At 39.4% G+C, this 12,194-nt stretch overlaps 2 protein-coding genes across 3 annotated transcripts in view; one reads left to right on the top strand and one right to left on the bottom strand.

Moving 5' to 3' along the window:
• Positions 1 to 12,194, top strand: part of LOC129748583 (uncharacterized) — a 443,445-nt gene that overhangs the window by 313,069 nt on the left and 118,182 nt on the right. The window lies entirely within an intron of this gene.
• LOC129748595 (uncharacterized) lies at positions 6,514 to 7,253 on the bottom strand. Its single transcript, XM_055743254.1, has 2 exons — positions 7,107 to 7,253; positions 6,514 to 6,897 (listed from the first exon to the last, which is right to left on the bottom strand). Exons 1-2 carry the CDS (start codon positions 7,149 to 7,151, stop codon positions 6,562 to 6,564), a joined length of 381 nt encoding a protein of 126 aa, XP_055599229.1. The 5' UTR covers positions 7,152 to 7,253; the 3' UTR covers positions 6,514 to 6,561.

The raw sequence follows: 12,194 nt of genomic DNA on the forward strand, positions 1-12,194 counted from the left end.
GTTTTATACATAGAGGTATCAACAAACCGCAACTTTCTTATACTTACGGACAGCCTAAGCAGTTTGAAAAGCCTGAGCAACAGAAAAAAAATCTCAAATCAACCAAATGTGTGGTATGAAATCCGAATGAAAATTCATCAGCTGGAGAATGAAGGTAAAAATATCAGCTTTCTCTGGGTGCCATCACACACCAATGTTGAACTCAACGAAAAAGCAGATCGCGAGGCCAAACTGGCTTGTATGAACGGAGACCAGCCACCAGTACCTATTACAACGTGGGATGCTAGCTACCCTAGCCGAGAGAAGGCTTTAGTTTCGTGGCAATCAAAATGGCAGAATGGGATTAAAGGAAGATTTTGCTTCAAAATCATTGATCGAGTGTACCCTGAGCCTTGGTTTGGTGCTTTCAACCTGAATCGCCGAGAAATTGTCGTACTTTCAAAACTCATCAGCAATCATTCTCGAATACCATCACATCTCAAACGGAACAACATCATCGACGACGATAGCTGCGCGTGTGGATTCGGTGTTTCCTCTCCACACCACCTCCTATTCGAATGCAGCATGTACGAAGAACATCGAAGGGACGTTTGGACGACGCTTAGAATGGAGAAAACGTTACCACAGATTCAACTAATCCTTCAAAACCGGAACCCTAAAGTGTTTAAAACAGTGGCAAACTTCTTTATAAAATGTGATATAGACATGTGAACCGTAAAATCGAAACACCTGGCCCAAAAATGTGAAAACAAGAAGCCAAATTATCATTAAAATTAAAAAAAAAAAAAAAAACCTAATTTATCAATTGATTGATTGTTATTTCACATCAATGAATTTCTGACTATTTTGGCAGAGCACTACTAGAGCAGTGGTTTCATGTACAGTGAAAATCAAAAGCCATGAGCCTCTCCACCGCCCCCTTGCAGACCTCAACGCCCCCAGGGGGCGCACAGTGGAGTAGGACTGCTTTGTGCAGGACAAAACCTCGTAACTTCTTTAAATCAACTCATAGAGAGTTGATGTCTTCTGATGAACACGGAGAAAAAAGTAGAGTTTCGTCACCAACATTTATAAAATATTCAACATGGTGCTTAGCGAGATATTGCATGATGACTACTTTTCAAGCGATACTTCGCTAGGTACAGTAATGATTTCAGTTGAATTGATTGTTTTTCAATGCCAAAAGACATACTGTTACTCAACAGTTAATAACTTTTTTTCCTGATAAGATACAAAGTTATGGTCTTGGACAAAGTCGTTCAGCGGAAAATTGTTAAAGAGAAATTTATAAAACTCATTTGGATCGGTTCCAACGAAGCAACAAAAATGATGTTGATGTTTCAGAACATTTAAACCTAAAAGTCAAAATTTACTCATGCAAAAAATCTCGAATGAGATTTGAACCAAAACGTAGAGAAGGGATTAGAGAAATAAAAAAATGACCCATGGCAACCTTTTAAGCGATAAATCCATACAACATCAAGACATTATAGCCGTTAAACCTATTTTTGACGGTCGCCATGTCACCGTACGCAGCATTCAAGTTTAAATAAAATTATTTTTACGGATGGTTTTTTTAAATAAAGGTGAATTTGATAATGATATTGTTGAAAACGCAGGTTTCAGTGGTGGAATAGAGTTAATCTTTATTCGTTTTGTTCGTCAAGTCCTTAAATAACTACTTATAACATAAGCGATAGCTATTTACATTATTCACTGAAGTGATATCCTCACTCATTAGTTTTCTCATTTTCGTGTGATATTCTGAGCTAACCACTCAGAATATCTGGCAACACTGGTGAGTTAACACGAACCTTAATTGAGTTGTTTGGCTTCACAGTGTGATGATGTAAACATTTGTACCGTGTCATCATCAGCTGTCATCATCAATCATCACCGCTATTGTTTCAATTGCGAATTGACTCAAAGCATGCGGAACCAAAACAAACTGTTTTGGTTTCGCAGACGTAGCGGCAGATTTCCTCTGCCGAAACCGTAAGTATCAACACCTCCCCTCAATTCGCAGATTGAGAATGCTGAACAGCTTCACGCGCCTCGCCCTTGGTAACGCTTTCGTGAACGCATCAGCTGGCTGATCCTCAGTAGAGATGTGTCGCAAAGATAGCTGACCGCTTCTTATGATGTCTCTGATGAAAGCATACTTCACATCCAGATGCTTCATCCGCTGATGAGTCCGCGCTTCTTCCAGATACTGGATACAAGGGATGTTGTCCTCCATTAACTTGAAAGGAGTGCTAGCCACACTCAATTCACCAAGGAAGTTTGTTAACCACAAACCTTCCTTGACCGCATGGCAAAGGGCTCCTATCTCAGCTTCGGTCGATGACAGACTGGCCGTCTGCTGACGTTTCGTTGACCACGAAATAAGATTCCCGAAGATCATGTAAGCGTAGCCTGATACAGATCTTCGATCATCGGAGTCGTTGGGCTTGAGAGATAGACTTTAAGCGAATCTGCTTTCGCTTTTGAATCTTGTTTACATTGACTTCGCATTGTCACTCTGCCGACTCTCTAAGGAACTACAGGCAGCAGCATTCGGCTTTGAATTTTTCCAACTAGAAACCTATCATGAGCGTTTCTCCGAGTGATTTTCGGAAAACTGTCGTTGGCAAAATCTGCATCAGCATATCCGATGAATGGTTCCGATTTCGCGTTTCTGCGGAATACCAACGCCGTATCGGTCGTACCTCGAAGGTACCGCAGATTACGCTTCAGGCCTTGCCAGTGCCTATCCGCCGGGCTTGCCTGGTACTTGCTCAGTGCGCTAACCGCAGCACAGATATCTGGCCTCGAAGATGTCGCCAGATATTGTAGATAACCGATCAATTCTTTGAACGGTTGTTCTGTCAGCCATACCGAATCGTTGCAGAACCTTCTCGACGTATCCTGATTGCGAAATCTCGATGACGCTATTCGGAAAGTCTCGCTTGTTGGTCATCCCCAAGAAAGTCTTGACTTCTAGGAGATCCTTCATCTGGAATAGCCTTCCAAGCTCGGTCTTGATCCAAATAACCTCTGAGACGTCTTTTCCGGCAATCAGGATGTCATCCACGTACAGGATGAGGGTGAGTCCTCGCTTGCAGGATCGGTAAACACAGCAGTCACTCTTCAACGGATAGAAACCAAGCTTTCTTATCTCGTCGTCGGATCGCTGGTTCCAAGCACGACCCGCTTGCTTCAAGCCGTACAGGCTTTTCTGTAATCTAACGACATTCTATTTGCCGACGTCATTGTTTGGCAACTGCATAAACATAACTTCTCTAAATTTCCATTCACGAATGTAGTTTTGACGTCCATCTGAAGAACGACCATGTCGAATTCGTTCGCCAACGCCAAGACGGTTCGGACACTCTCCATCTTGGCAACCAGTGCATAGGTTTCCCAGTAATCCAATCCTGGTCTTTGGGAACATCCTTTCGCGACCAATCGAGCCTTATAGCGACCATCGTCCTTCACGATGAACACCCACTTGGACAGGATGGGTTTCCTGTGGCCCGAGCGCAAGCTAACCGCTTCCCAAGTCTTGTTCTCCTTCAGGGCTGTCATCTCCTCGTCGATGGCGACCTTCGAGGAATCCCAGTCCTCCCGGCGCTTCAGCTCCGTTATGTTCTGAGGTAGCTCCTCATCATCAACAGCAGCTACGTTATTGCTATGTAGTCCCTCTTGTTCGCAGACTTCGTCTCAGGGTCGGTTCACGGGTGACGGAATCTTGGTCATCATCGTCATCGTCCGGGAATTCCGTGCTGCTCTCGTAGTCGCTCTCGCCGTGATCATCAACAACCACACTGTTAACCACAGTGTGATCGGGATCAGTAGGCACATCGGCTAACCGCTCAGATGTGTTTTCTGTTGTTGGCACATCAGCTGACTTCTCGAATGTGTTTTCAGGTGCACGCACTTCGATGGGCTGCTCGGATGTGGGATGTTGTTCTGGCTCATACACATTAGCTAACCGCTCAAATGTGATGGTCTCTGGTGGTTCTTCGACAGGCTTCTCAATGCCCTCCTCTGGCGCAGCACCATCACGCACTGGCTCCAAAACGCTGATTTCGCCGAAGACCACGTTCCGGTGAATCTCGATGGATCGGCTCGAACCATTCCAAAGCCGATATCCGTTATTCGCGTATCCCACGAAAACGAGTCGCTTAGACTTGGAATCAAGCTTCTGCCGCTTTTCCTTTGGGATCTGCGCATAGGCTGGGCACCCGAAAATACAAAGATTGCTCAGTCTCGGCCACCGACCGAACCACCTCTCAAAAGGTGTCCACAAGACCTCTAGTCGGTGATCGATTTGTGAGATACGCAGCGCACAAAACGGCTTCGCCCCATATACTTTTCGGTAGCCTGCTGCCATGTATCATCGCCCTTGCCTTCTCCATAAACGTTCGATTGGCTGGCTCGCTGACGCCATTCTGCTTCGGAGTATACGGGACCGTGAATACCATCTGAACTCCTTTCTCTGAAAAATGTCTTTGAAATTCGTTGGTGATGTATTCACGCCCATTGTCGTATCGCAGCTTGCAAACTTCTGACCGAAGTGTGCAGTTGCCATAGCTTCGTACTGCTTGAAGCGCTCGAACACCTCACTGTTGTGCTTCATTAGATAGACGACCACGGAGTGTGTATAATCGTCGATGAAGGTGACGAAATACTGAAATCCATCGAACGTCGACACCTCCATGTACCCACACTAGAGTGCCCCAAATGACCCGTCCTTTGAAAAAGTTATGCGCTGCAGGCTAAAATTGATCCTAGGCCTAGTACAAGATCTCATGCCAAATTTGGGCCAGATCGGATCACGGGAAGGGGTCGCTCAACGAGCCTGAAGTTTGTATGGGATTTTGAGACATTTTGTTCGGGAGAAACATGAAAAACCAGTTTTTCATCAATAAATTTGGTTCCCTTCGACCGATTTCTTTCAAAAACGGGTTTTCTTAAAGCCTAAACTATGAAAAACATTTCATCCGAGAAACCCACCATCGGCGAAACCAAAACAAACTGTTTTGGTTTCGCCGACGTAGCGGCAGATTTCCTCTGCCGAACCCGTAAGTATCAACAGATATAATTTTTCAGATGAAGTCAAAGTAGAATTTTGATGAATTCCATCCCAGGCGACCAAAAGTCCCATTAAACAAGTACAATAAAGCTAACTCAGCCTCATCACTGATATGAAGTACGTTCTATGCAGATCAACGTTTTAGTTCTTATTGATACTTTCAAGTTTCAAAACAAGTTCTCATGACCTTCTATTCAGCTTCCAGCAGCTTCAGCTTCTCAATTGCACCCTGGGCACCGGTGCATGGTCCCGCGTGGCACCATGATTCCACGCACCGGATTTCAAATTTTGCCGAGATTTGTTCAATTTGCTGCTCAATTGCTTCGTTTTTACATTTCCTACATATATCGCATCAGAACGGGCACTCAAATATCAAATTGAAAAAGATCTTGCCCGGCTTGGGGATCGAACCCCAACCTTCGTGGTGAGAATCGAACACGCTACCACAAGGCCACGCTTAGATGTTGTTCTAACTGAACCTAAAATTTGAAGTGGTGATATGATTTTTGTGACTGTCCCTTTTTTTTTGACTTAAGCCCCTTACAACGTACATATTAAGCACTTTTGCAGCTTTCAAGTTCAATAATGAGTACAAATAGTTCACTCATGGGAATTGAGCAAAATAAGTCACATACAACGTAAAGGCAGTGAAACCGTAAGAGAGAAATTTGATAGAATGCATGAAAAAATTGTAAGTTATACGTAGTTTACAAATAATAATGTATCTAAACAAATAGATTCCAGAAAAAAACTGTTTTCAATGCAATATTTCCAGAAACCTTGTTTTTCGATTAGAGTCGTTTTAACATCTTTATGCCATTCGCGACTAATATAAACGATACAGTTGGTAGACAATATTTAATTAAAAACTTATCCGGTACAAATGTGATCGATGTTTACTCTTGGACTCGTACTCACGGACATCGGCTCAGGAAGCAACTGACTTGCCAATTGAGCTATATCACAAACCCAGGGTTCCAGAAATCATCAAGACACTTTCTGTACGCGCATTTCAAGGATAATCGCCCGGCCGCGATCCAATATTCACTCAATTCGATCTTTGTTCCGAATTATGAAATTCCGAAATAAGTAAGAATCAACTATTATTTTTTTCTATTTTCCATATTCATACAAGACATTCAAAGTTGCTGTTTTTTGCTTGTTATAAAGTTTTGGATTTTTTTGGATTATGAATATGGAAATGAAACTTTTATCACTAAAATTAATAACGATAAATTGAATCAAGAGATTTCAGTAAGGAAATTTTAAAAACAATAAGGAAGTCTTTGGTAAAACGACTATAATCGAAACAAAAAAAAAATGAAGAAGTCGGAATTTTTTTAGCTAACTCAGACAAATATCAGAAATTGGTTCAAAATTCTTTTTCTCAAAATTTATAATCAAAATTTCCAACAAAAAAAAAACATAAGAAAAAATACTTTTTCAATGAACTCCTGTATATTTGTCTGGCATTTATAAAATGTTTAATTTTTGGTTTTCATGTTGTTAGCACGCTCCTGAGTTTCGGCGGCCAGCTTGTTCAGCTTGTTTGCCACTTCTGCATCGGCATTCTGGATCGTGTCACTGATCTTCTCCAGCAGTTTGACAGTTTTCTTGATATTTGGCAGATCCTCGGGAGAGGTTCTGAATCGGTTATCCCAGACGGCATCGACGGCGTTTGCGGTGTTGTTGAGGGCGTTGGTCAAGTCCTGGTCACCTCCATTCTTAACTGCCGAGATGATGTTTGGCAAAGCGCTCTTCAACTTTTGAGCAGCCTCGAATAGATCGTTTATCAATAGGGGTCTGCCGGCAAAGGACACCTGAAGAGGAAAATAGAATTGAGTTGATGTAAACCGATTAGGGGAAAACACTTATTTGAATTTGGAATTGAAAGAATCCTCTTCAAGGTTTTAAAATCAATGGTTGATTTAAAATACAATTTTCACTTGAGGTCACTTCCTACATTCACTTGCATTTCAGTTAACAACGATTTTAACCCGAGCACAGTATCCCCAGAGTTTTAACTTACGGCTACAACGCTCAGCGTCAGTGCAACAACGAACAGGGATTTCATTTTGAGGCAGTTACAGATCGATTATCTTCCGGTTCAGAAATGGAACTGAAAGTTTGAATCCCCTCCCGGTAGATTTTATATCCAGTAGCTGACCTTGCCACGTGTGGGTCCACACACAAAGTTTTCCTAATCCAGCTGAAGCTCACTTGTCTAATCCAGATCACGTTGAGTAACCCTCTGGAAAGTCCCAGCGTCAGAGTGACACCATTTCGTAAATCCCGCGAAACAATTGAAATCATTCTTGAAAAAAAAGAAGGCTTGTCCTTGAAACTGGGTTTCATTCAGTTGTCGAGTGAAAACAATGTCTTCAATTGAATGGACCTCATTGTTTTACCGGAAATAGATTGATCGTAAACATGTTTTGAAAGATACACATATGCGTGAACTGCAAGGGTAAGGTTGAAGTTTCCAGGAAACTCGTGGTGTATTTGTAAAATACTTGGTGTTTAAATCAAACACGGATTTTTTTCAAAGTTGTAAATGATTTACAATGGTTAAACATTCTAGGATTGATAATTTTTATTGAAATGCCGTACCAGTTATTCGAATATTTATCATTGCATTCATTTATACGTATTTTATGTACTGATAAATAGTTACAAGAAATTCACATGGTTGGTTCTTTCATGTGGCTGAAATTAGACCTCACATTTCGATCAATCAGAATTGAAATTCAAATTAAATCAGCTAGAAGCTTAGGCTATTTCATTAAGGTTGATTTTATAAAAATATTTATAATTAGTTCTCCCATGTTATTGATGTTCGAACTCATAAGGTGTGTATTCGAAAAAAATGTTACACTTTGTTTCGTGAATATCTTTTAAATGCATGGACGAAAATTGATTAATTTTTCAGTGAAGCTACCTAGTAAAGTAATGTGTAAGTGTACAAAATTTGGTTACAATTTGTCAAGTGGTTTTTGAGGTAGCGTCCAATACTGCAGTTTATTGACAAATTTTTTTGGCAGGATCGAGGAAAAATCCAGGAAAGACCTAGTAGGAGACATAAAACAGCTGGAAATCAACTATTCGGTCAAAGTTCACATGGTAAATCATTTTGAAAGTTATAGAGTACTCGATTTCGAGCCAAAATTTAACTGAAAGTGAAGATTATTGATTTCATGAAGTGTGAGGAATGGGATTGGTTTTTTGAAGCTCAATCCAAAATATGAATAGAGGAAGTTATAAAAAGTCAATTTTTTCTGACTGGTTCATCTAGGTGACTTATAAATAGGCCTGACGTCATTTCTACAAGGTAGAAAAACTGCCCACCGGTAAAATGTACAAAATACGGTTGTCAAATCGTGCGCAAAATATTTAAACTGCTTGTAGAGAGACATTTTGAAACTAATTGTAATGGACAGCAAAACGAACTGCTTACCAACCAGAAAATTTTCGTTGACTGGTCCGGAGATAAAAAAGGAGAAAAAAAATGAAAAATTTAATGTCTAGTACTTGAGGAGGCTAACTATATGTGGAAACTGCAAATTACTCAGTTTTTCATAACGATTGACACGATTAATGGCGTAAAATACAAAGAAGACTGCCTCCAATTGCGACCGTTTTCTCTGCAAAGCTCGTTAAAAGGTTCCACAAAGTGTATACTCTATTTAAGTTGGATCTGAAATCGTGCCATTACGCAAAACGGTGGTGGAGTGATAAAAAGTCAAATATGTTATTTTTGTGCCGAAAGAGAACTATCGGCTAAATTTGAAATTCAAGCTTCAGGAAACAGCAAACGTAATCATAAATATCCTTGATCTGAAAAAAAAAGATGTTTCATAGTATGCATTATAGATGGCGCACGTGAAATTTCTTCATTGGACGCTATCTTGTTGAAACTTACGGTTTCCTCCGGAACAGCAGCAGCACAGCGGCACAGCAGCAAACTTATGCTGCCACGAGCGAAATCAAAACAGTTTGTTTTGGTTCCGCATGCTTTGAGGCAAATTAGAGAAATGAGTACTTTCCCGGTTATGGATTATAAGATGTGGAAGTGACAATTAGCTATCGCTTATTAATATAGTTGTAATCTAGTGACCTCATAGACGAAACATGAATAAAGATAACTCTATTCCACCACTGAAACCTGCGTTTTTCAACATATCTTAAAAACCACTTGATAGAACATCACAAAAATTTATAACCAGGTAACTTTGCTGAAAATTTCATCAATGTACGTCAATGAATTCAAAAATTATTCACGAAATATTTTTTTCAAATACACTCCTTAATTTGATCAATTGGTAAAATATGTATTTTGTTTTCATCTGTCGTCGTGTGCAAGTAAAGCCTTTGTCTTAATCTATTTCTAAAAAAAATGTATTGCCGTTTTATTTCTCTATAATCCCAAAACCATGAGAAGAATGATCAGTAGACGAGCTTGTTTATGTTAAAGAAGGAAACCTTTCAACATTCAAAGCTTTTCCTTCTTCATTTTTATTACAAAAAATTATTTCTTTGAACGGATTTTGGCAAAGAAAATAATAATCAACTTTTTTTTTCTTCCTGACCTAAATGATCTTCATTTTAATGCTGAATTATCCATAATTTATGTAAATTCAAATGAAATTTCATGTACGGTAAAATCAGCAAATTTTAATGAGTCATTTAAATTTAAGTTTTCTTGGAAAAAAAATAAATATTGCTGTTTTATCTAGAATTTTCTTTAAATTATTTTCTTATTTTATGTTTACACTCAGCGGCTGAATTAAATAAAAAAAATTCAAACATTGAAGTTCAATATTTTATTTTATTTCGCAAACTTCAGTAGTTATATCTTCGAAAACCAGAATGAATAAACATGCAAATAACACATGTGAATAAAATTTATGAGATGTCAATAATCCAAGAGCTATTATAGGCAAATTGGCGCTGATTCCAGCTTTCGTTCTATGAGCATCAAAGGTCAACTTTAAAAACATATTCAAGTTTGAAAAATAAAAACTGTGAAAAAGTTTATGCACGTTTTGGTAAAAGAATTTTATTGAGACGTTTAAAATGAAAGTTTTATCTCAATGAAAGACTTTCTCGAAGATCACCAATTTGTCAGTAAGTAGCGGCAAGACCGAAGCCATCGACCATTTGCTCGTTCGGCTAAAATCCCGAGTCGATGGGTGGTGGTTTTATTATAGAGAAACAATATGAGATCAATAGGAGGCAAGAACACATGCGAGCTGGCTACCAATGCGCCTGATGTTTTTAGGCTCAACCTTATAAGCCTCCAATTTTCCCTGATTTTTGGATATAAGTCTGATTTTCCCGGATATTTTTGGATATGATGGAAAATGAGTAGTACGGAACTGCATTAAAGACATTAGTCGACGTCAAAATGTGGATCGATAATCATAAAAAAATAAGGTCACTTCGTGAAATTTCCGTTAATCCATGCGCCCTGATTTCCATTTCTCATGTCCCTGAATTTTGAAAAAAAAATGTTGGCAACCCTGCATGCGAGATATACATGAATTACGGAATTATTATTACGGAAAATGATATGTTTCAATAAGCAAAATGATATATTATGTGTATAGCACCAAACCGAATAGCGACAGTAGGACTAGCGACGCTTTTTTTACTAGCGAGATTTCTGTCATTTGCAGGTTTGTTTTTCTTTTTTCAGTCCAGTAGGCGATTTCGATATAGTACTCGAACATTGTTTATGTCAGCCTTCATTGAACATTCTCTGCGAATGGTTCGGTTTTTGGTTTCTCTTATCGTTTCGATGGTGTGGTGAAGGCTTTGGAGGGCAACGACACGCACAAATTGCCAGTGGAAGATTTGAAGCGAATTGTGAAAAGCTTGAACGGATTCTATTTTGAATCTTGATTGTGAAGAAATGTTGAATTGAAAAAATAGAAATTTTTTGAAATTTTATTTATCTACAAGAGGAAATTGAAAATTGTGTTATGGTGTGTGGCCGTGTGTATGGTTTTTGGAGTGGAACTGGCACAAAGTGTGGGAGGGAAAAATATGTTGCTGCTTTGTGTTTGCCCGAATACTTAAAGGAATCAACATTGTACAAGATAAAACAGTTATATGAATGAAATTAGTGCGTTCGAAACAGATGGCTTGGTTATGCGTGTGGTGACGCGTGCTTGAATGTGTTGCTATGGTAACTATCGACATAGAGAAGATTTTGTTAGAATTTCAAAAGAAAATCAGTGCCTGCTTTGATGAATTTGTGAAAAGAGCAGGCGCTGTTGACCATCGTGCGTCAATAAGGCAAACTCAATGTATGAAAATTGTGTGGTTTACTGGGAGATAAAAAAAAAGTAGAACATGTGAAAGAAATGCTAATGGTAAGATGAAGTGAAGGGGGAGAGTTTTCATGGGGAGATGCAAGATTGGTAAATAAACGAATGGCGTCCCGGAAGTTAGTGGAGTTAACAAGAAAGTTCTCCTTTGTTTATGTTTATTTACTATTGATAGATCCTAGGCTTCAGCCTTTTATCTTTAATGGTGTTTACAATATATTTATGAAAGAACTAGCTTAAGTTTATTTTTGATTTGTTCTCTGGACATATTCAGTTTTATAACGTTAGCATGTGCATTGTAGAGCGCCATCATTCTGTATATTGGTTCATTGCAAGCGTAGTTTTGAATTCGGTTAGGGAGCTGGAACGGTCGTATGCTGCGAAGACTGCTACGTCCTTCGTTAGGAGAAATCTGTGACATCAAATACGGTGAAAAATATTTTCCACAGGTCAAATCCTTCAAAAACAACATGTCGATTGATTTTCTGCGATTTTCTAATGATTCCAAGCCAACCAGCATACACAAAGCTCGATATTCTGGCATATCTTCTTGCCAGCCAAGGTTTCTTAAGGCGTACCTTAGAAATCGTTTTTGAACTCTTTCGATTCTATTCTTATGAACATTGTAGTATGGCTGCCACACAATACTGGCATATTCGATAGTGGTTCGGATAAGTCCAACATAAATCGAGACGATAGTATAAGGATTGTCCAACTCGTGACAAATCCTGCTAACCATACCGTACATGGAATTGGCTTTGGCAACGACTTGTTCGATATGTTTCGAA

Source organism: Uranotaenia lowii, chromosome 2, assembly GCF_029784155.1.
Source record: "Uranotaenia lowii strain MFRU-FL chromosome 2, ASM2978415v1, whole genome shotgun sequence".
Taxonomy (NCBI): domain Eukaryota; kingdom Metazoa; phylum Arthropoda; class Insecta; order Diptera; family Culicidae; genus Uranotaenia; species Uranotaenia lowii.

Bases quoted from the DNA above. Each gene is read 5' to 3' on its own strand.
- LOC129748595 (XM_055743254.1), bottom strand. From the start codon at position 7,151: ATGAAATCCCTGTTCGTTGTTGCACTGACGCTGAGCGTTGTAGCC. The intron at 6,898-7,106 runs GTAAGTTAAAAC...TTTCCTCTTCAG, and splicing joins TGACGCTGAGCGTTGTAGCC to GTGTCCTTTGCCGGCAGACC.